Source organism: Wyeomyia smithii, chromosome 3 (assembly GCF_029784165.1).
Source record: "Wyeomyia smithii strain HCP4-BCI-WySm-NY-G18 chromosome 3, ASM2978416v1, whole genome shotgun sequence".
NCBI classification, from domain to species: Eukaryota; Metazoa; Arthropoda; class Insecta; order Diptera; family Culicidae; genus Wyeomyia; species Wyeomyia smithii.
In genome coordinates this window covers 119,924,563-119,949,882 of record NC_073696.1, presented here as the reverse complement: position 1 = coordinate 119,949,882, position 25,320 = coordinate 119,924,563, and the positions used below count along the sequence as shown (strand labels likewise).

The following is a 25,320-nucleotide window of genomic DNA, read 5'->3' as shown; positions in this document are numbered from 1 at the left end:
TTCAGCCGGCTGATCTCCTCTCTAACCTCCTGGAGGTCAGGGGCTGGGATTCTGTCGTCATCTGCGCGTACACCGAGATCTACTACCACTCCGTCGTCGTCCTCTGCTACATGCAGTTTCCTCTAGCCGAAAGCAAATACGAATTTCATTTAAATGAACAATAGTCATGTTTTGTCATTTACCGATTCCGCGTGCAAATACACATGTAGAATAAAACAAACATACGGTAAACGAAGCTAGGTTATTCGATCTTTATTATGCATAAGTTCCTACATAAATTGATTACGCCCTTATATATCAACTCACACTTTAATAAAGTGCCCAATCCCATATAGTTTCTTGAATCATTTTCCATTGGAATATTATTCCTCATCTACAATTAAATATCTACACACTACTTGACTGACTGTCGAAGAATAATCAAACTTCATACACTCTACCGACTCTAATGTCTTAAAATCTAATGACAGCTACTTTTATATGCTTATCTTTCGTTTTATTCATTCAACTTGCAATGTAATTTTTATCTGGTACCTAAACATAGTTTTACTTCTGTAACTAGCAAATAACTTGTGCCAAATAACAAAAGTGTTGGAGCAAATCCGGGGCACTTTAGTTTCCCGGTCTTCCATTAGTTAGGAGAAAAAGGTTAATCAAAACCGCACAGCGCTGGAACATAAATATATTTAAAAATTTGAACATTCCTAAATAAGCGTTCTGATCCGTTTGACTAAAAGTTAGCTGTAAAGCGCACCTTAGTCTAGATCTATGCGAGCATCGTTAATGTGACCCGAGTTGTATTTTGAATGTCTCATGTTTCTTAACGATTCAACTAGGTCTTCCATGGTGATTGCAGGTGGTTCCTCTAAAATAGGAGATCCAATCGGAGAACTTCGGCTGCAATTTCCATTCGCAATTCCACCATTAGCTGCTGCTGCCGCTGCCATCTCCTTACTTCTCTCCCTCATAATTTTTCTGATTCTGTAGACCGACGCGTTCCGGCACATTTCTCGCAAATCTGAACCGGAATAACCGTTAGTCATTCGAGCCATTTGTATAAAATCAACATCTAGCGCAAGACGTTCTTGACGGAGGATCAGTTGCAGAATTTTCAGCCTTTGTTCCTCGTTAGGTAAACCAATATGAAACTGAGCTGGCATCCGACGAAGAATGGCCTTATCCAAATCCTGTGGTCGGTTCGTAGCTCCCATAACTATCACTGTAGAATCAGATTCAGTATTCAAGCCATCCCATAGCATCATGAACTGCGTCTTCATCATCGCAGTCGCTTCATGATCAGAAGAATTACGCGCTCGTAAAAACGAATCAATTTCGTCAATGAATATAATACAGGGTTGAATCTTCACTGCCAATGAGAATACAGCGGATGCAAGCTTTTGAGACTCACCGTACCACTTGTCAGTCAACATGGCCACGTCAAGATTGATAAAACGCATGCCAGCCTCTTTGGCGGTAGCTTTGGCGATCAAAGTTTTTCCGCAACCTGAAATAAAAATTACAAATACAATCACAATATGCCGCACGAGCGAAAAGTGCATTATTTCTAACCTGGTGGTCCATACAGGAGAACTCCCTTCGGTGCCTGATACAATGATGATGCGGAAAACATATCCCGATGACAGACGGGAAACACGAGACTCTCCTTGATTTCCTGGCAAACATGATCCAACCCGGCAATGCTATCCCAACTGACACTAATATTCTCCGGCACGACCAAATGAGACGCGATTACCAGCTCGTAATCGTTTAGATTGGTAAGTGCAGATTTTTTTATGTTAGGGCTTAGTCTGTAAATAGTTCGATGATTTTAGATAACAGAATGATAAACTTTTGACGAAAAAGGTTTTTATTTAGTGAAATATTCTTAGTTAAAACTTTTTATGTAAACAACTTTGTCCCACCTGATGAAATAAATGCTTGTTATGTATGACTCAATCAAATTCTGAGTCTTACATAAAAAAATTTGATTGTTTGGTAGTACTGAAAAATTGTGAATCTTAAAAAATTAAAATCAAATTAATAATGCTGTTATTGAGCTTTTCAGTTTCTTAAAAAATAGTATATCCAGTTAGCATCGTGACATCGCTTATTATATCTAAATTTCCCGGTCGGGTTTATATTTTGTATCGAGTATACCTATTTGCAAAACGATAGGTATTCTAATTCTTTGTGCACATTATGTCACGTGTTTGAAAAAACGTTAAAAAGCATTATTATTTCGAATGTTAAGAATTTTTTCAAACTGTACCTGAAAATAGCTACTCTATCAAATAAAAAACTCTTCATGCGAGAGCTATATAGGGCATTATATAACACTCTAATGCATTCTGCTTAAAAAGGGCAAATGTTCCCCGCTGCAGCAAGTTTCGGGGAATCGAAGTCAAAGTCTGAATTAAAACTTACTTTCTAAGAATGTCCTCTGCTTTTTCAATTGCTTTTTTCTTGCTTTTATTTGTCGGATCCAAGTTCTTCATAAGCCATTTGGCCGAGTAGTAGGTTACGATTGATACTAGCGAAATTCGCAATACAAACTGCACGACCTCGTTGCGTGTAATATTCGCTCCGGACATTTCTCGTTAATTCGTACTAACGTACGACAAAACTCACTCGTCAAAACCCAGTTTGCAGCGAACTAGTTTTCAAACACAATTATGCACTTATTTTCAAAAACTATTTGCGGAAATTTCACGAAAATGTAACGAAATTGCGAAAGACGCACTACTGCCAATCAGAAAAATGACTTTTTGTCTTTTTTGTTCTGAACTGAAGTTTTGACAGAACAAACGACAAAGACGTAATTCCTAAGACAAGACGCGACAGCTGGCTTCTTATTTTTCTTTTCGTAACGGCCGTCATCCCCGTCGAAATTTTTTTGAACGTTCCATACCGTTGATGCCAGAGTGATTATTTTAAACAACATCTGAGGGTCAATGAAAATAAAACAAATTAAAATTGCAATGTATAGGCGAATAACACTCAATTCTTATTTATTATTTTATGTTCAATAAAGCATACTTCTACTATCAAATTTTTTCTTCCTAATTTTCTTGGTACCCAAATTTTGTCTTTTTAAGTTTCTTGGACTTCAACCGAAATAGTAATAAACGATTAATTAATGCATTTTTAAAGTTATAACAGTGAAATACATGACTCGGTAATATCAAGTACCTTGCATACTTTTGCATCATTATTTATGAACAATTATAATAGCTAAATTATGAATCTCCAGCATTACTGCTTTACAGTGAAAAGTAACCTCGTTGTATTTTCTACGTGACGATTGCGTTATCGAATTCAGCCAATCAGCAGCCGGTTCAAATTGGTTGAATGTAACGGTGACCAGCTGTCACGTCTTGTCTTAGCGTAATTCGACTACTGTGCAGAGATGCCAGATACTTTTGAGAAATCTCGCCAAACATGTGAAAAGGGCCCATGTGCCATATGTAAACAAACCAAATTTTCTCGTTTTTTGATCAATACAAGCGAAATCTGCTCTTACCAAAAAGATTTATTGATAAAAGAATTCACTCTTTATCAAAAAATCTTATTTGTACGAGAAGAATAAGCTTGTATTCATTGAAAAACGTGAAATTGTGGCTTGTTTACATATGGCACATGGGCCCTTTTCACATGTTTAGCGAGAAATGTTGAACTGCGTGATCAAAAATCGATTCGAAATTGCAAATCGTTTTCGAAATTCGAAAAAATGTGCTCGCTAGAGTAACACAATAAACTTTTTGAAAAATCTGCACAAATATTAGGAGACTCTGACAAAAATTCACACACAATCTGAAATAAACTGTTTTACCACATACATAAGACATACGTAACACTCAGGACGAAATCTTCCAGAAAAGTTGGTACAAAATGAACTATTCGAATCCTTCAAAATCATCAATAAAATCACTGTTGAGTAGTTTATGAAGGCGGTGTATCTGCGCAGGCCTGCACTTGTCTTGTTCCCACTCGCAAAATGCTGCATCAACGTTGCCAGTATGCCAGATAAATCTGTATTTTGCCAGATTTCTGTTTGCGCGCCAGACAAACAGACAAACCTCAGAATCTGCCAGATATTTGAAAATGAGCCAGATATTTGCCAGATTTCATCCGCGCCGTCTCGCAAAAAGGTCATTACTGCGAGATGGGACCTACACCATGCGATAGCAAAAAAAAAGGTCATCACTTTCAATTCTGACAGGAATTTAATCCAAAAATGAGTGCCAGATTTATGCCAGACTTTTTATTTTAGTTTTGCCAGATTTTGTTCAAAACTTAGTGGCAACGCTGTGCTGCATAAAGCTTTCTACGCCAGATCTCACCAATGCAGGCTTAGTCATGTATCCTTATAAAATCGATTAGTTTTCAACCAAAAAATCAACTGATATTCTATTTCGAAAAATATTTCACTTATGAATCCTAGTTCATTAGTGTTACCTGTTTTAACAAACTTTGTTTTAGTGGAAAAATAGATGAAATAAAACTTAAAATCGGCTTGCAACTTAAATAAAAGTTCGGAGCAGGAGGAAATTTTTTGTTACCACCAGCGTGTTGATTATTTGCAACCAAAAATTAAAACTTGTATTAGTGAAATCGGCCACTTATACTAGCGCAGATAGGAAGGTCTATTGATTTTGTAAACAGCTTTTTGACAGTTTCTTAAGGAATTTCATTAAAGGCTCAAGTAGAGTCAAGATGAAGAGCATTAATTTTATTTATTTTTGTCGAGCAGTTTAAAAGGAGTTTGTACCGGGTGGTGTAGGGCACAGAGTACCAAAAAAAAAATCGCTAGTGTTAGAATGTCTAAGTATGTGTTATTACTGTATTTATGCTATACATTTAAGCTATAAAACCCCCAGCTGTTGTCGAGGTACGATGCTGATCGAATAAACTAGTCGCGGTAGGTTCGAGTTCCGGCTTGGGAGAAGACTATTATAGCGAAATTTTTTCTACCACCAGCTCACTCAGTTTTTACCTGGAGCCAGTAAACTGTTGTCAAAACCCTTCTTACTCGCTCGATTTTGACCCAGTATTGGCCTGGCGTGCTGCCCGAAACGCACCGCATTTTTTCCCAGTTTTAGCCTACCTGGTGCTCAGTTCGTAAACACGTGCTTAATTCGTAAACAATTATATGTAGTTTCTTTATTCCTGTGTCAATTTGCACTGATTCAGTGAACTAAAGAAAATCTCAAAATGTCATCTGTGTCAATGTGAGCAAAGGTTATATAATCGATTATCCGATAACCGGAAAATTTATCGGAAATTTATCGATTTTTTGCGGAAGATGAAGGAGAACGATTATTTCGAATAATGTAATCGAACATCCATAAATCGAATCTTCAGTAGAGGTGGTCTAATGGAGAGAATTATTGGATAATTCCAATTCGCGTTTTTGTTGCTGTAGTATATCATTTATGCTACATGACGTCTTATAATTTTTTATTTCATCTGTCTTCTGTGTAAAAATCTGTATTTAAGGTATTATTTTGAATCATTTGCGGATAAATATGGTAAATACGGTGTGTACAATTTTAGGAATCTCCATTGCTACTCTATTATTACTACAAAGGAAAGTAATTCCAATTCAGTTTCGTTCACTTATTTTAATCAAGCCAAGTAATTTGATGGTGCTCACCCAAACCAATGTCGGATCAAGAGAAAAAATGACAATATATTGAGTAATACTACTGCGAAGCAACATTTTCTTCACGAATTCATATATTTTCAAAAGTTACCCAGTTGTTGGTGCTGAATCTTGTTCAGAATTCTCAAAAGCCGGAAGCTCTCCGCGAACTGAGAGTACAGCTAGGCAAAGTGAATAGGATGCTTTCAGATAATCCCAATTATTTCGACGAAGAAGTTGCAGCTAATAGCGGTGCTTCATGTGAAAGAAGTTTCTTCTTGTTTAGAAAACGCAATTCGTTAGGCAAACTTCCATCTACAAAGCAGCCAGATGTAGAACATAAACAGCATGTAACTCAAAGAAACAGTACCAATTCTAGAGGATTTCCACGTTATCGTAGCAACAGCACTACTGCATCACAATCGAATTCATGTGCATATAGTGCACCAGAATACTGTAACGTTAATAGTAATGAGGAATACTATCTTTCCGAAGGTGGTTCCACTCAGGAGGAAACCAATATAAATGTAAATGCAAATCAAAGAAATGTGCATCCCACTGGCCAACAGGAGTTAAATTGTGTGGATCCATTTAATGCAGAAACTAGAAGACACTCAATCGGAACATTCAATAGAAGAGAACAGCCACAAAAAGAAGAAATTTTAGATGAGGTTCCAGAAATGATGGCCCCAAAGGCTCCTTTTGATTTGTATGGTGAAGAAGCTCATTCACTAACAACGATGGATGATATAGTTTTTATCACAGCCCGACATAATGAGCAAGCGTTTATGTGGGCGAATCATTTAAAAACATGCTTTGACAAAATCACGAAACAAAGAGGAAAGCTTCCTTTTAAATTTTTGCATGTCAAAATTGATGAAAACCAAATCGATCAAAAATTAGTGCTAAGATGTCGCTCTACGAAGCTTCAAATAATTATTGTATGTCCCGCAATTCTTACATTATCAGCACAGTATTTACATTCGACCTTAGCATTATTATTAAAGCCAGAGCAGGTTTTGGGTATATTGCTAAATGTAACTGAAACGCATGTATTCGATATCCATAGGGATACCTTCCCAAGTTATAATAAATGGCGAATCTGTGTTGCAGGAGACCATGAGCAATCATTTTTGAGCGAACTACTTGGTATTGCAACAGATATATTAGGATGTGCACTACGTCAACAGCCACAATGCTCTGATCAGAATTTTACGTCGCTTAATAAACCTTCTTCTCCCACTGGACTTCATGATACATTTACGCTTTTTCCTAGGAAAGTTAAAATTGGACAGAACAAGGTTCTAGCCATCCTAACAGAACCCTTGGTGAAAAATGACTGGATTAAAATTAAAATTGAGAAAACCAACGACATAATAGAAATCACCAATATAAAACGAAGAAATCCTTACACGATTCAATTTAGTATTCCTGATTCCTGTATGGAAATTTCAATGATGATCGGTGTAAGATTAGAAAAAAATAATGTCGACATAGGCAGCCGACCCCTAAAATGTGAAAGCCAGTTTCGTGAGCTAGAACAAATTTTAAAAACACAGGATGCACCATTGGAGTTTTTGTGTCAAGCTGTCGGAATTTCTGTTCCTGATCGCGACAAACTGGACTCACATCTTCTGCAAGCATTCCAAATCAATGTACCCACACATTTTCATTTACTCAATCATTTGGATAGTGAAAAAAAGCTGAAATCTCACAGAGAATTAAGTCCGGAGGAGTATCCATCACTGCTACATTTTGCGGCATATTGGGGATTAGAACGTTTATGTCTTCAACTGTTAGAGTGCCCAGGAGGAGACATTGCATGTGAGATGAGAAACATATCCGGTCGTACACCAGGTGACTTGGCCGAATTTGGAGGACACTATAAGCTAGCAGATAGCATTAAAAATTTCTCAAAAATGCACGAATTCTCCACCATGTATCATTACTTCAAAGGTATTAGTGACCTTTCTCCCAACAAAGTGGTTATAGAACCCATGTCCCCATCAAATGGTCTTAGCGCTAAATCCTTCAAAACATCATCTTCCATTGCAATGCCCTCTGAACAATCAAAGCAGCAATTGCAAAATGAAGGTTACATGGAAATGAATGCAAGCGGCAGCGATGCGGAATCCATAAACAGTGAAACGTTGAATTCAGTTGCAAATTTAAATTATCTGATGGTGGATACAGCTCGCGATGTCGAAAATGAAATCAGTCATATGATAGATAATAAGGAAGTCGAAAAAGACAAAGAAATAGTAAATAATTTGAATAATGATATGTTCAGTCAGGAATGTTCGAATTTGCTAGAGAATTGTAATGATTCTGTAAACAATGATATAAATTACTTGTTGCAACCATCCAACGTACCAGTTGAAGATATCGACGCAGATAGAAACTATTTACTTCAACCTTCCAATATACCCATTCATGAGTATGATAATACTAATTACAAGAATAAATATCAACAGATACCAAATAAGCAATCAAATGTCCCCGATACTGGAAAAGAACCTTCGCATCTTCGATTGAGCTTCAAGAAAAAAGAACAAAGTATAGAAACTAAACCAAAGATAGCGTCTTTTCAAAGGCAAGAAAGTAACAGTTCCAAAAAATCCGTTGACGATGAGTTATTAGAAATAATTACAGATTTTAAAAATAATGTGTTTACTATCCAAGAAGTTGAGCAACTAGTTCAGGCCTGGAAATCTCGTAATGATGTCCAGCAAAGTTTCAAAGATAAGCAGGAACAACTTCAAATGATGCGACAAGAGTACGAAAGAATACAACAGCAAATAAAAGAAAAGTCAAAAAGACCAAATCCGTTTGAAACTATGAAAAAAATTTTCTCTCGGAATAAAAATCCTAGTTCTAAAAAAGAGGATTCTAATAGTTTTCAAAATGTTTGCGAGAATGGTAAATTGCTAATTGATACTCCGTTGCATCAATCGATGAGGCCTGTAAGTTCTTCAAGCAATCACAGTATTTCTAGTAATTCGTCTGGTCGAATAGGCGCTCCGAGTAGTGCCAATGTTGGTGACAATGCTACTCATTCTGATTCCGAGGAACAATTAGGTGCCATTGCAACTACCAGTGGTGGTAATAGAATTTATAAGCAGAACAGTTTATTGGAAAATTACATGATTCCCCCTGTACCGCGGCCTGTTGTTACAACGCCAACGACACCTCAGAACGAATACATTAATCAATTCACAAGTATTATCGCTGATGAACATTACACTATTTTTCCTTCTAATATCCCAGTGGTCAATGATAATTCAATTCAATTTGCAAACAATTGTTCAGTATTAGGACCCATAGATGAGAATTAAGAAACGGACAAAGGAGTGCAATTAAAAATACAAAAATATGATTTCATTTACCAAATGAATATAAATCGGACTGAAGTTACGTTGTTCTTATCACGAGCGATGAAGAACTGCGTAATCTCTAAGAATTATACGACCAAAGCCTGAAATGCTCAGAAATCAAAATATTTTATTCAAAGTAAGATTATAAACAAATTTTTAACAACGTGAGCAGAATAACTAACTGTAAAAGCCACAGAGTCAGTTGCAACTACAATTCTACAACAAACTAACAACGAATACTAATATCATCAGGTAAGTCAATAATGATACATTAGCGTTAAAGATGAGTTTGATTATGTTTCTATGTTACAGTATCAACGTGCCTTACATCAATGGAAATCAAAAATTCAGCATTATCAACAGATTTCTGAACGCTTACGAGAGAAGCGGTACTAGTCCAGACACGTACCAAAAACCGAATTTATACTTACGCTAGCATCTTCAGTACGTGCAGCCGCCATACCGATTTACAACTAATCTCATTAAAAATTTACGATAACGGTATAGTATTCAAAAGATTAAAAATCATCAGTTTAGCTACATCAAATATCGATTTCATATTCTTATGATCAAAATCACTACCGGTCTTACCTTTTACTTATACATAATCACACAAACATGACAACATGACAATATTTTTATATAGGATAGACAATAATATTTGTATTACTATTCATTATAAAGCACAAAATTATTTTATTTCAAATGATATATTCAAAGTCCATGATGTCCAGATGCAGTCTCTATTAGAGACAATTTTATATTAACAGAGGTAAATAATAAATATATTTTTAAATATAATAACATTGTTTTTGTTTGGCTTAGTGTTTTGTTCTATATTTAACAAACTTGCAAACAGATAGAAACTTTAGTACCCGTCGTTCGAAAACTTCGAGCACTCACAGATCCTTTTCGAGCGTTGTCCACGATTCATGCTCGTGCGTTCATGAGTGTTTTGTACAGGTTACACTTCGTACGGAGCTTACCCTGTTCGACCGCAATTGTTTGTGGAGCCCATAGTAGGCATGACTTCCGCTAATAATACGCCTCCAGATCACACGGCTGGTATCATCGTCCTCAGTTACCAGTGAGCCAAGATTGACAAACTCGTCGATTACTTCGAACTCATCGCCGTTGATCGTAATGCTACTGCCTAGTCGTTATCGGTCGGCTTCGGTTCTGCCGGCTAGCATATAGTTAGTTTTAGACGTATTTATCTGCAACCCAATTCAATGCACTGTTCTGTCATCGCCGCAGTTGTTCTGCCGACAAAATCCATGTCATCAGCAAAGCAAACGATTTGATTGGATTTGTTGCAAATCGTACACCGCGTGTTGATGTTGAATAACAGGCGAGAGAGCCCATTACCCTGTTGAAGCCTCCTGTGGGATTCAAATAGGTCCAACAATCAACTCGAAATCCGCACACCATTGCGTCCATCCACCGGACCCTCTATCAGTCTACTCAGATTCCCCGGAAAGCAGTTTTCATCTGTGACCTTCCGAAGCTCTTCTCAGTCATAGTGTCATACGCGGCTTTGTAGCCGATGAATAGGTGGTGCGTGGGGGTTCTGTGCTTACCGTATTTCTGGACGATCTACTGTATGGTAAAGCTTCGGTCCGTCGTAGTCCCACAAATCTGTTGGCAAGCGGTGAGAGTCGGCAGAAAATGATTTGGGAAAGCACTTTGTACATGGCATTCAGTGTGGTGATCGCACGGTAGTCCAAACTGTCGCTTTTCTCATAGATAGGATCGATAACTTCATCTTACTACTTCTCCGTTGCAAACTGATGGCCAGCTTTTCCGGACCCATCTGCATAAGTTCCGCACCGAGGCCATCCTTCCCAGTTGATTTATTGTTTTTCAGTTGCTCGATGGCATCCTTAACTTAGTTCATTGATGGGCCTCCGCTACGCTGTTGATGGCTGTTTTGATGTTGTGTTGGAACACCCCTCGAGAATAGCTTCCTCCAACTGGTCCTCTTCCGGCAATGCAGGTTCGAGTGAATGAGCGTAGTTTTCGGCGACGTAAGGCTGCTTCAGTCGCGCGAGATCTAACCAAGGCGGACGTCGGTACCGAATGTTGTTAGAAACGCAGAGTTTTGGGAGCATCTCAACCATCACCAGGCAGTTGTCCGAGTCGACATTAGCGTTCCTATAGGATCTGACGTCGATGATGTCTGAGAAGTCAACAACAGGCATGGAGAAAACACAGCACACTAAAGCGCGTGTGGCCCATCTGCTAACAAACACACCACGCAGGGCTATTCGTATTACCCTCCGTCGCTAGCTAAAGACAAAACACTGGAGAGCCATTCGTTAACACACGAGCCGAGGGTTTTTGACTTCGACACATGAGGCAACCGAGGGCTTGCAGTTTCGAGGAACACACAAGCATTGATCGCCACGACGAGATCGACAATGGTATAATAATGACGGTAGTCATCGCACCTGCAATATTTTTTTCCTATGTAGTTTTGTAAAATGAAGCGATTGAGAAAACACGTGTTGGCAAGCGGGCTCCCGGGGTCTCACGAAGTCGGAAACACTCGGGCCTGTGTTTGCCGTCGCTTCTGAAGGGCTGTTTTATTTAGAACACCGGGGGTTTTCGTTTTGTATAAGAACTGAAGGGCAATGAAAATACCTTTCGTGGTATCGCCTAAAACACACACGCGTGTGGTGTGGTGGGTTTGGACATGCGTGGTCAACAATAGATCAGAACGTGGACGATCTGTGTTTCTGTCTGATTTAGTGACCTACAGGTGTACTTGTGTAAAAGGTTGTGCAGGAAGTAGGTACTACGCTCGGCCATTTTCTTGGAGACGGTAAAGTAGATAAGTCTTAGGCCCGTTTCATTGATATGCTGGTGCGCGCTAAACCTTCCAATCACCGGTTTGAGTTCTTCCTTCTGGCCGACCCGAGCGTTGCAACCTCCGATGATGATCTTGATATCATGTTTTTGGTGGTGGTCTTACTCACGCACTAACTGCACGTAGAATTCATCCGTGTCGTCTTCGGTACTTCCGTGCACGTTTATGATGCTGATGTTAAAGAACCGGCCCTTAATTCTCAACTCGCACATTCAAGTGTTAGTTGGCCACTATCCAATCCATCCGGTTTCCGCATCTCGCCCATCACTATAAAAGCTGTCCACAGCTCATATGTGTCGCCGCAGCTCTAGTAGATGGCATGACCATCCCGCAACGAACGTGCCATTGATCTCTTCCAGCAAACTTCCTGCATCGCTACGACGTCGAACCCGCGGGTTTTCTATACTTCGAGAGATCGGCATTTTCACGTCCCGAGTTTCCAATCGTTAGTTCGTTTTCGTCGCGTGGGTCTATGCCAATTGTTCCAATCCGAATTTCCTTGTTTCATTGCTTGTGCGGGTTTTACGGTGGCGGCTTGTAAGGCCTGCGAACTGTCTCGCCGGAGGGTCATCGTGCACAACACTGTTTAGAGTCCCGGGTTGGCACGAGGATCGGTCGCCCCTAACCTGGAGTACAGACGCCGTTTTGAGCCGCCCTAATATGAAGGACAGACACTCGGAAACTCAAATAGCCCACCACCGTTGCTCGTATCCCAGCTGACGCCGCGTTGATATCGGAACTGGAGTGGCTGGATAAGAGGATCACGTATGGGGTCTATTTTATTCCTGTTGGCACCGATAGTACGCATTATCCAGCTGTTTACCAGCCAGAGTGCTGTAATAAACCTGCCGAACAAAACTACTGCTGAAGTAGAATGATACCCTAGTTAAATCAGAAATTGTTTCAAAGGAAAAGATTACTTTATAAATCAGATGTGTGTAATGCTACCTGTACGTAAGTTTTTCTTTTCTTTTTTTAAGAAGTGCGTTTTGTGTTTTTGCGTCTTGTTACTACATTTTTTTCAAGTCAATGTTTATAATTTTAATCGAGAAGGTGTTAAGATATTACTTGAAGTATCTCTCATTTTCTCAAAACATTGAGTTGTATTTCGGATTATACTAAATAGTTGTCGTATATGGACATCGTTTAAAGCAGGGTTGTGCGGATGTTATCCGCATGAAAATTGACATATGAGTGTTTCCATGCCAAATGACCTATTGTCGGATATCGATCATTTTTTGTTTGAATAGAATTTTGTACACGTATTTAACTTAAGCTTGTAGTACACTCTTTGACCAATGGTCAAATATTTGACCTTCTGACATAATGGTCAAATTTTTTTGAGATCATGATTGTTGCTTGCCCGTGTTTGCCACATGTACAAATTGAAGAGTGACAAACAACTATCTTTGACCAAATTTTTATCTGTCAAAAAGTGACAAATAATTGACGCTTGGTCAAAAAGTGTAATCCAGCCTTTAGCAAACTAAATATTTTTCGCGGATGGACAAGGTTTTCAGCCTCAAGAAAAATGTTCTCAAAGGGCTTACACACTTAGATAATATCACCGAGTACGGTAAAATGAATTACCGAGATTTCAACAGCTGAGATCTCGGTAAAAATCTCGGTAATACATCAAAATACCGAGATTCTGTAAAATCAACAATTGACAACTTGTCAAACTTTAACGAGATTCTCGGTAATATTTTACCGGGACTCGGAAATTTCAACTGTCGAATTATTACGAAAATTTCGGTAAAATTTACTGAAGTACGCATTTTGTGATTTCTCAGATAAATCCAGGAAATGATGAAAACGATTAATTATCCGTATAATTTTATTAATTATTTTGTCAAATGATTCAACTTATTACAGCATTGGTAGAAACAGGAGAGTTGTGTTGCTTCCTGGAAATAAAACAACATCCATCACTGCAACTTCCATCCTGCGAAGCGAGCCGTTAACCTTAAATTGAGTAAGGAAAGAATTAATTGTTTTCTTTTAGTATTATATTTGTACACAAACAAGATCTGAGAAATAATATTGTATACTTACTCAACATTGTAGGTTAATATGAATATTACAGATTTCTTCGGAACGATAATTAACCGCGAAACCTGTTCCTTTCACATCTAAACCGAAACACGAACAAAACTGATAGTGAAGCTTTCGTTATTTTGACAGTTCTATTTTTCGGAATCTCGGTAAGAGCTTTTTTGGTTCAACGAGATCTCGGTAAAATGATGCCAGGCTTCCGAGATTCGGTATTTTAGTTTACTGAATTTGGAAATTTGCTGTTTTACGGATTTTTTTTGGCAAACAAATTTACGGTATTCCGGTAAACTCATTCGGTTTCCGATTTCTCAGTAATTTTGTTACGGAACAACGGTAAACGAAAAAGTTTTCAAGTAGTTCGGTATTTTACTTTACCGAGAAAACATTATGCAGTTAAGTGTGTAAGCCTTTTGACATAGTATTTATTCAAAGCATTGTAGATCAGAAACCTTTGGTTGTACAGTAAAATTGTCTAAGAATGAATTGTAGGAAACTAATGATGCTCTACAAACACGAATATACATCGCGAAAAAATGTTTTTTTACTAAAACTGATTGTAAATAAACATTAAATTTAATTTAAAAAAACTAGGTAAATTATTATTGAAGGGTAAATTCTGAAAATATCGATTTTTTTTAAATATTTGTATTCTAATGAATGAAGCTAATAACGTTTTTGGTTAAACATGTCAGATGAAAAAGCTTTTGATAACTATTCACTTAAAGTTATCACGAATTGCAATTGAAAAAGGTAGAAAACTGATACAGTTTTTTTATTACCACAGAAAAAGAGTTGTTTTTTTGCAATTTGTTGAAACTTCGTCATTTTAGTAGCTCTGTTTGCGTCAATTTTGAGTCCGAAGCAGAAAAAAAAGTTACCACTATCTGTCAAAAAGTTAAGGTAAAAAGAATCGCTGCCATGGTCTTTACCTGCGCTATAGGGCTGGATCGTGCCATCTTTTAAAGGCAAACCTCTTAACGTATGTGTAGATAAGATAACGTATCAGCACCACTTTTCATACACCTCTATCTGACAACTGACAGTTATTTCCTTTTCATATTCCTTTTGGAGAGCGAGTAATGGCGCTATAACCAAGCTAAAAATTCTAGGACTAGAGTTAGTACTCAAGTTCCAACCGTAACAGTTGGTTTCGAAACCCGATCATAAGGAGGAACCTATGTTCAATCCCAGAAGATTGGTCAACAAAGGAGTGTACTTTCTTAGCTTTGTCACTCCCAACGAATTATGTTACAGCTTACATACGGATCGGTTAGTACGGATTGTCCACGTTTTTAGATAATATTTTATTATATTGCGCTACACAGTAAGCCTGTTCGTTGACAAGAAAAAAGGAATGGAAATCATTTTTTTCAAAATGGTGGATATCATTTTTTTTTTTAAATGATGGATATCATTTTCCAGGATCTTTTCAAGTACTGGCTGTGTTAGTGAAGACTAGACTAGACTAGACTAGACTAGACCTCTATCTGACAACTGACAGCGGGCACACATTGATTTGAGCCGAGGACATGAGTTCATTGTCATTCACTGTTGCTCGGTACAGGGGCGTCAATCCAAACAAACAATTTTCTTGTAAAATGACTTATTAAGCCGTAATTCAGTTGAAATCCGCTTAACAATAGCTTAAAAAAGCATAGTTTACAACTCCAAGCGAAGTGAAAAATTTGACAAGTGAAAAAGCGTAAATTTTTGGCGAGCGAAATCTGTCGTGAAAACCCAGTTGTGAAACACACAGCTATTTCACTAGCCTGCAGTTTACAGTTCAAGCGAAGCGAAATTCACGAGTTTACACTTCAGGATTTACACAAAAGTAAGCCTAAGTAAAAACGATACGATCCTCATCGCTCGATTTCGCTGGATCAAATTTGTTCACGGTACCAAGTGAAGTGAAATTTTTGCAGGTTGCATTTTTCACGTGCGTGGAAAAATGAACAATTAACTGCGCTTGGAACTCTGAACGGGGCTTGGGTCGTAAATTAACAAAATTGTTTCTTAAGAATGGTCACAGATTAAAAAACATACCACTTCGAATAAATTTTCAATAAAATCATCGTTCGAGTAATATTAGTACTTTACGACAGTAACACTAGCATCATCTGCTGGCCTGTTCGCGCTGCGTCTTGTATTTCGACATCAGTACTAGCGTACGTGCATGTGTCACATTGAGGATCACAAAATATGTATGATATTGCATTACTGCGCCCCAGACGGTGTTATCGCGCGATGACTGTTATGTGACTGGAAATTTGAAAAGATCGTTTATTGTGACGATGGAGCTAGGTTCCAGTGTTACGTCTGTTAGTCTGTGGCTCAGTATTTTCTCATAAATCATTGCAAAGAACGGCCTAATCTCACTTTTTGTGACAGCTTCGGAAGGTTTGTTTACAAAGTGTAGGAAGTGTAAACAGTCGCTCCTATTTAACTTTTTTTTGTTCTTACGATCATTTTGACCTATTCCATTGAAAAAAGCATTAGAAACTTTTTAACTTTTTTACGCACCATAATGGCAGTCGCTATAATATGCAGGGTGGCCACCCAACCGGGAAAAAACCTGGAATTGTTTGGAACCGGGAAAAACCGGGAAAAAACCGGGAATTTCACTGAATATTACAAGCCGGGGTGAGATTGTCACCTATCTCATGGCGATCACAAAACCGGAATTTCCTGAATAAGTTTTCTCGAAAACTTAACCAAGAAAGACTGGTCTTCTGACCCGGAAGAGATGGCTGACAGGTCACGGGCTGGATGGCACAATCTCACCCCGGCTGACAGTATGTTCAACTCATTTCCTACAGTGCATGTATCAGTTTTGTTTTTATTCATCTTTCTCTTGGAAGCTAACTTGACTATGGTAAGCTCCCCGGAAGTAGCAGTCAAATGGCTTAAATTTTGCCTAGAGCAAATGGTTCACAAAGATAATCTCGCGGGAACTGTAGTTGACAGATTGCATTCGACGAAAACATTGCTGACTTCCTACCGCCGTAGCGAGAAGCGCCTTGATACTTTCTCTAGAGATCTGATAGCTGGTTTAGGCAAGAAATTTCCTTACTGGATCGTGTTTTTAAGAAGATTTTGATCCAGCGGTTGGTGTACGATGCAGTACAGGATGCCGGTGGTGGAGACGAAATTGATATCACCAAGTCGTTAATCCATTACGCTCGCATTTCACATAGCCGATATGTTGAATTGTTGAAGGCAAAGAAGAAGAAACATTCAAATCAAGATTAAGAAGCCCGGAAGAAGGCCCGTGCTCTTGAAGCTAATGTGTTTAAGTATAATGTAAAGTATTATTATTAATATTTGTTTATTAGGGAGTGATTTTAACCCTTTGGTCATTCATCACTCAAAATGTGAAGTAATGTGTTTTAAGTGTTGTGAGAATCTGATTGGTCTGATCAATATAAATTTTGTTTTGCAAGAAACGTGTAACATAATTCTTTTATATATTGAATCTTAGGTGGTTGAGGTAAAAACGGTTCCTACAAACTTAATTTGGCCAAGGAGTCCCTGGTAATGAGTATTATATGCGTTGTTTATAAGTTATTTGTAGACAACATAACGTTTGCGGTAAAAAATGGACTTTTTTCAGATGGTGATGAAAAAAAACTATGACGGATAATTGAGTTGGATAAATTCTCCATTAGTGGTAATTATATTATGTTATTTGCAAAAAAATTATACGCCCTTGCGAGCGGCCTTCCGGCAGTTAACCGGAACATTCGGCATGGTGGACGAAAACATGCGTGTAGGCATGTTTTTAAACTCTTTCTTCGTTTTTTTTTTCATTAATTCCTCCTCCGTTTTCGCGACAAAATTGTTGGAAAAGATCTTGCGCTTCAAGTTTGCCCCCCCCCCCCATTCCCGATGGGACGCAGCTGGGGGACGTTGGGCGGATTCGCCGACTTCGGTACCACATCGATATTCAGCCGCTCCATCTCCTCCAACGATCGCTTCGGGTAGTGGGCCGACGCCAAATCTGACCAGAACACCGTGTCTTCGCCCTCATGGTATTTCTTGATGAACGACGCAACTTCTGGCAGGCACTTCGTACTATAAATTTCCCCGCTCACGGCCAGCCCGGAGCGAAAGAAAAGCGACTTTGACATCCCTTTCTCACTGATTGTCAGCCACAGCCGTACCTTCTTGGAAATCTTGGTCTGTGAAATAAACTTCACCTCGGTGTTCACTTCCTTCGTGGGGAAGTAAAATACGAAGTGCCCAGCTAATCTTTGCCATCCAGGGTGGGATAGGTCTCGTCGTCCATCACCACTGCCACGTCGCGATTCGCCGGGAAAATCGACTTGATCATCTTATTCAACCGCTGTCGCTGCGTCGCGTCATTGCCTGTAGCTCCGAGACCAGTGAACGGGACTGTCGCTTCCTGACATGTATGTGCATTTGCTCCAGATACTTTTTCATTGTTTTACCGCATGCACCAACCTTCCGGCCAAGTGCACGCAGTGATTTATCCACTTTTCCCTCGGTCTTCCTCTTCAGCATCCATTGAAGCTTCTTGTCGCTCAGGGTCGTTGGCCGTCCGGAACCGGGCTTTCTTTCGATGCTCTGATCGTTGTCCAATAGTGTCAAGATGTTGTAGATGCCGGAACGGGCATACCCGGTGTCCACAAAGTGCCGCACGATGTCCCTTTTTGACGCGGCGGGATACCTTTCTTTGAACGCACACTTCTGTACGGAGTTGCTTTACTTTTTTCGCCATCACAGTTATAGTTTGACTGATGGAGCTGTCAAATTTTTTTTGCTAAATCATGGGTTACTATGATTGATGATGCATAAGTAGTGTTTCCAGGACGATTAAAGGTAAACCCATGAAAAATCGACAATTTTTGTCCATATTTTTTTACCGCAAACGTTATCCTCTTGGAAAAGATGACGTCCGTCACATTTTTAGAATTTCTGCAACAATATCTCTAGATTTCAATAAGCCTGAACACGTTTAAAAAGTGACTCTGAGCATATTATGATGTAAATCAAAAGCCATGCTTTTTTAATCCTTAACTGTATGGAAAACTGCAGAATTCAGAAGTACAAATAACCGGGAAAAATATTTGAACGAACCGGGAAAAACCGGGAAAAAACCGGGAATTTACATTCGAGTTTTGAGTGGCCACCCTGAATATGTGTTCGTAGTTTATGAACCTCTCTGCTTACGTCAGTTTACGGATTCTGCTGAATTGGCAACAAAAATGTTACCAGATATATTTCTTTTTTGATAAACTACATGAAGACTTCAAACTGACGTGAGCAGAGTTGTCAAAGGGGTGGGTAATTCATTACGAACTTTGAATTATAGCGTCCGCCATTATGGCTAAAAGCTGGATAGTAATAATGAACACATTTCGATTTGTGTGAATCAATCCCGAAAAGCATTAGTACAAAAACCTTTTTCGGCTCCATCGGAAATAAATTTAAGTCCGCAAAATGTATCTTCCAGAACTGTCAAATGACGTCATCGTGTAATGATCTATCCAGCTTTTTACGCACCGTAATGGCGGACGCTATAATGCAAAGTTCGTAATAAATTACCCACCCTCAGTTTGAAATTTTCATATATTTTATTAAAGAAAAATATTAGGCAACATTTGTGTTGCCAATTTTTCAGAAATTAACATGATCAAAAATGGTGTAAAATTTTCTCCATTCACTACGCAATATTGAATTTTTTAATATCGCACGCTAGCCTGGGGGCTAATGCGGTCTCGATCAACTAGATTAGTTGAGAGAATTCGTTATCGATATTGTTTTCGGCCCATTTTGCACGTTGTAGGATAAGTACAACGATACACCGTGCCCTAGTGCTGAAGTCGAGAGAATTTCCAGCTCGAAAAGATCCTCGACCTGATCGGGAATCAAACCCGTGGGGAGAGCTAGCCGACCGACATCGCTAACCATGAAACCACGGGGACCACGATATTAAAACCCTTCTTTATTCGCTCAATTTTGACCCACCTTTTTGATTTTGAGCCCATTTTTTTATCAACCTGGCGCGCGCCAAGGGCCAATTTTCACCCAAGCACCGGACGTGCTTAGTTTGGAAACAATTGAGTTGTTTAGATGGATCTGTTCAGCGAAGCGTTACACTGCGAGAGGCAAATCTGTGAAATTGGGGGTTGGTGGGTATTGAAAAATGGCAAATTCCGCGTTATATAATATCTGGTTCCTAACAACCCACCCAACAAACAATTTTGTTGATTTACAGCTTATTAAGCTATTATTAAGTGTATTTCGGCTGAACTCTAGCTTAATAAGTCATTATTCAACAAAATTGTTTGCTGGGCAATTATGTAGTATCTCTTTCTTACCTGCACCGTGAATCCCTTTTTCGTTTCTTTATTCCTCGGCAGATTAGCCCTGACGCAGTGGAATAAATAAATTCGCTGTTCGGGACCAGGTGCTGATATTTGAGAAAAAGAATGTAGGAAAAAATTTTTGCTTTTGTAATCACACACAATTTGACAATCGCATATGAGGGTTCGCGTGAGTGCGAACAGCCTTCAAAATCTCTTTTAACTTCGTAGTCGCGAATAAGAAGACAATGAAACCTACTCTCTGAGAAAATATGAGCAAGCGAAAATGTAAAACCAACCTAAACTTACGTAAACCTGAGTATTTTCACTGGTTTAGGTAAATCATACCTATAAAAATGGGTAAAAACAACGCAACAGCAAAATGCGAATACCGCGAATACTTAATTCTGGGTGAAAATTTGTATGGAGTTTTTGATATTGATATTGATGAATCAAGGCACCCTTTTTTACCTAAAAGTTTTTTCCCACACCGAAGGGCTGGATTAGATTCAATCCTATTCGCGTTGACGGTGTTGCTGATATTTGTTTGGTTTTTGCATGCGAATAAGAAGGAAGGAAATATTTTTGCTTTTGTCATCACGCACATTTTGACAATTGCATATGAGAGTTCACGTACACAGAAAATAATATCGTTTTAGGATTGACAGCGCTCTGGTAGTTAAATTTATAATATACAGTTCTTGTCAAAATAACAATACTTTTATTTGAGACAACTGCAGTGTAGTTAAATTAACCGTGCGATTTTAACAACAGTCTGTGGTTAATTTTACGACAATTGTTAGACTTTGTTGTAGTTTTATGAATTAGTAAAAATGACAACAATTCCCTGTAGTTATAGCGCGACTAACTACACCTTACCCACAAAATAGGTCTGACAGCGTATTGTAGTAAAACTTACAACTTAATTATAGTAATTTCTTTTCGTGTTCGGTCCGGTCAAAAACAGACGCCATTTCATTGTTCAGTTGTGAAGTATTTTCAGTGCTGTTGTGAATGCTTGTTTTGTTTTACTTTGTTTGACCAATCTTACGAAAATGAATCCGAAACCTGCCGAAAAAGGTGAAATCATCGTCGACGACATTCTCAGTGACCCCGAATACATTGCCGGTAAGTATAAAAACTATGTAAAATATCATATTTTTAGAAACTTGTTTTTTTTTGCCAGAAGCTGATGAGAATCCTGAACTTCGTCAGCTCATAGTCGATTCTTGGGGATTAAATCGTAACATTTACGCTATACTGATTGGTATGAAATATATTTGATTTATGTACGATTACACGATTCTTCCAGCTCGTCTCGAAGTACGATGCTGGCCTAATAAGCCAGTCGTCGTCGGTTCGGCTCGGAAGAGACTGTTAGAGTCAGTAGGATCGTAGCGCTAGCCCCGCAATTGTCCTGTACACTTAATAGTTGGCCGGGAAGTCTGTGTTTAATAAACAAAAGGTCATGTTCCGAATCGGAATGTAGCACCAGGGCTTTGTTTTTACGATTGCACATGTTTCAAAAAAGCTTGATTTCAGCTCACGGATTCAACGTGGAATATCTTATGATAATGGAAGACATGGCGCTGAATGATGTGTTTTCAGTTGCCAAATGGACTGGACATAAATACGCTCTTCGTCGGAAGTTGATGCTGTGGGAAGACGGAATACTTTTCCAGAACAATGCTTCAGCATCCGAACCAGTAGCTGGGACCTCGCCTGAAACAAGTGCTGATCTACCCACGGCCCATACATCGACACAAATGGATAAAACAAAGTTAATTTCAAAAACGGTAACAAGTGCAGTATTGGACTCAATATTGGAGCGCAACGAGAAGGGAAAAATTGTGTGCAATTACTATCGGGATCATCATTTTCTAGATAAAGTTCACCGAAACTTTCTCGCACACACAATAGTGGATTATTACATCGCTAATCAAACGTATTTCAAACCAGCCGATATGGCTCAATTTTCAGAATTGATAGCCGAACGTTTTAAACCAGAAATCGCCGTACGAGACATTACCTTTGTGACAGTTTTGCTTTACTGCAAAGTTTTTTTTTTTCAATATTTTTCAGATAACATATTATAATCCACGTGACATTTCTGCTGGCAAAGATCATACATCCGGCGCGCTCTATGATCGATTTCATAACCGAAGACACCTTAACCGACCTCTTGTTCCATGCACCAAACGAAAGCAATCCAAAGTCAAAATCGCATCTTTTCTCTCGGAGCAACAAACAGCTGCATCACAACTGCAAGAAGAAGGTATTTGCCAAATTCATTTGACAAACTCAGGGAGCGATAAATTGAGCAAATAATAATCAATCATTTGATCGTAGTTCACGGAACTTTTTTACATAATTCACAGATATCACTAAATTGGACGCCATCAAAGCTTGGTTGCGAAATAATTTTGATAAAAGTGATAACTTCTCGAAGCAGTGGAAGGACTCGATCCTGCTGAGGCTGAGAAGCATCCTTCAAGATACAAACATTAATAAATCGACAGTTCTTTTGGAGTGGCCTCGTTACCTTGATGAGAACGGATATTTGTTGGTAAATATTTAGTGGATTAGATTATGGTTGTAAGCTGATTCAAAACCTACGTTGTATTTCAGATTGATTCGGACTTTAATTTCCTATACCAAAAATCAGACGACCAGTGTAATCTTTTCAACAAGTGGGAATGGTTTTGTACAAATTTCTATGAATACATTTTGTCCAGTGCCCTCAAAGACCAATATTCAATTCATTTGTTGAGCGTGCTGGAAAATGGAAACTGTTCGCAGGGTAAATAAGTTAAAACCCGTTCAAACTTCAATCGATATCTTGTGATATAGTGTATCTAGATTTTAGAATCTAAGTATCTAGCTCAAACTGCAATTAAGGTGTACCAACCTGGTGGGGGTAACACCCAGGAGGAAAGGGGTGATACCCAAATTTTCCACCCCAGGTGTCACCCGGTCACGCCACGCCACTGCTCTGCCGGTAGTGACTGCATCACTACCTTGATCTATAGCATTTTATGTTGTAAATATATTTCTTATACCAGTTTTTTAAATTGATTTGTTTCAGATTCTCGTGATTTTATTCTATGTGCCGTTTTCCATGCCATAATTAAACCAGTAAGAACATCCGCTACAAAGTTACCGACAATACTACAAGCTCAACTGGACACCTGTTTGGTTTGCAACACACAAGAGGTCTTGTCGAACTCGTTGCAGGTCCAACGAGAGGAGTTTGAAAAAGCTGATATTCAATTCGCACCGAGAATTTATGCAGTAGGATCAACCGAACGCCTTGAATGTTTCTATGTTGTTACACACAACTTGCAGTATAAGCTTCCATCCTTCGTGCGTTGCCTAGACGTGGTCGTAAAACTGAAATACACATTGGATTTGAACTTTTCGGAAAGCGCTGAGCTCTTCTGGGCCTTCCTAAGCCGATATTTCTACGGTGTTGAATACAACAACAAATCGAAGAATACCCAAGTGCTACAGTTGCTGGATTATTTGCAAAAGCGAGAAGTATGAACTGTTTCTTGTGCGGACACACATTTGCGTCGCAACGAAGTCTTTTTGATCATCTTACTATTCTACATGGAACGCCACCCACATTCAACTACAAATGCACAGCGTGTGCACCAATTGTTTCCTTTCCTGAGTTGAAAAGGTACAAAAAGCTTGTTTGTACAACGCATGCCAAACTTTGCACATCAGATGTCAATTCGGAAAATCTACCCATCACTATTACTTCAGTGCTCGATCAAAATTCGCAAGGTGAGTCAAGTGGACACCAATCATCAGATCAGAACATCGGAGAATCAAGCGATCATCATCATCGATCATCAGTTCGGAGTAACGACTTCGAAGAGGAAGAACCTGAGAAAATAAAAACTTTTACTGAAGAAGATATTTTAGATTTAAGATGCTCTTTAAAAGAATTATTTTTAAGTTTTTCGCAAAACCTGTACGGTAAAAAGCATTTCACAAGAAAAGATGTAGTCGAGCTTCAGCAGAGTATTACAGAAAAAATAGTTAAACCGATTTGCGATACTTTCTTAAAAATAGCTTCTTTTCCAGAAGGCAGAGTATATGAGCAGTTGCTCAATGATATTTGTGATCCATGGCAATTTATTTCTTCGGAACAAAAATTTGTTTCACAAATGAAAAATATAGGTTTTTATAATAAGTTACAGATGATCGAGTATAAAAATGAATCGAATAAGATCATATCGAAAGGTTGCCTTATGCCAATGAAAGATCAAATCAAACAATATTTCGAATCGAGATCTATTTTTTCAGAAACAGTTCAGAATGTGCGAAAATTAGAAGAAACTGAAGCTATCACAAACGTAGTCCATGGTACGTTTTGGCAGTCAGTCAAAAATGATTTCAAAAACATGCATATTATACCTTACTTTCTATTTAGTGACGAATTTGAAGTTAATGATGCAATAGGTGCTCATTCAGGAACTCATAAGGTTTGCGGTATATATTACAATTTTCCCACCATTCCACCACATTACCTAGGGCGGTTGGAAAATATGTTTGTAGCTGGGTTTATAAAGGCAAGCGATATGACGGAACGTGGGCCTTCAGAGGCATTGAAAGACCTTATAGAAGTTCTTATGGATATAGAAAAAAATGGCATCACCTTGAAAACCGAGGACAAACCCTTGAAAGTCCACTTCATTCTATCAGGTATTCTTGGAGATAACTTGGGAATAAATACATTGATGGGTTACAGTACATCGTTCAGCTCAATTATGTATTGTCGGTTTTGCAAAATGAACAAATACAACGCTCAGGAAATGGTTCGTTTAAATCCAAATAACCGTAGAAATAAAGCAAATTATACTGAAGATCTACTAAAAGATTTCAAAGAGACAGGAATTAAGGAGGAATCGGCCTTCAATAAACTACTAAGCTATCATGTTGCTGATCTTGCAGTTGTAGATCCTATGCATGATTTGTATTCGCATGGAATCTGTAGCTATGATTTGTCCCTTGTTCTCAATTATATGATACAACATTTGAAAATCT

The 25,320-nt window shown here is 38.6% G+C and overlaps 3 protein-coding genes across 3 annotated transcripts; 2 read left to right on the top strand and 1 right to left on the bottom strand.

Moving 5' to 3' along the window:
* Positions 1-266: 266 nt before the first annotated feature.
* On the bottom strand, positions 267-2,796 carry LOC129732657 (outer mitochondrial transmembrane helix translocase). Its single transcript, XM_055693715.1, has 3 exons — positions 2,425-2,796; positions 1,570-1,808; positions 267-1,504 (listed from the first exon to the last, which is right to left on the bottom strand). Exons 1-3 carry the CDS (start codon positions 2,589-2,591, stop codon positions 756-758), a joined length of 1,155 nt encoding a protein of 384 aa, XP_055549690.1. The 5' UTR covers positions 2,592-2,796; the 3' UTR covers positions 267-755.
* Positions 2,797-4,369: 1,573 nt separating this feature from the next.
* LOC129732656 (uncharacterized) lies at positions 4,370-9,819 on the top strand. The gene is made up of 3 exons (XM_055693713.1): positions 4,370-5,496; positions 5,554-9,267; positions 9,328-9,819. The coding sequence occupies exon 2, from the start codon at positions 5,842-5,844 to the stop codon at positions 8,974-8,976; it is 3,135 nt and encodes a 1,044-aa protein (XP_055549688.1). The 5' UTR covers positions 4,370-5,496; positions 5,554-5,841; the 3' UTR covers positions 8,977-9,267; positions 9,328-9,819.
* An 11,501-nt stretch (positions 9,820-21,320) lies between these two features.
* LOC129728516 (uncharacterized) lies at positions 21,321-24,360 on the top strand. Its single transcript, XM_055686961.1, has 6 exons — positions 21,321-21,393; positions 21,808-22,280; positions 22,348-22,540; positions 22,644-22,831; positions 22,894-23,065; positions 23,351-24,360. The coding sequence occupies exons 1-6, from the start codon at positions 21,321-21,323 to the stop codon at positions 23,806-23,808; spliced, it is 1,557 nt and encodes a 518-aa protein (XP_055542936.1). The 3' UTR covers positions 23,809-24,360.
* Positions 24,361-25,320: the final 960 nt, after the last annotated feature.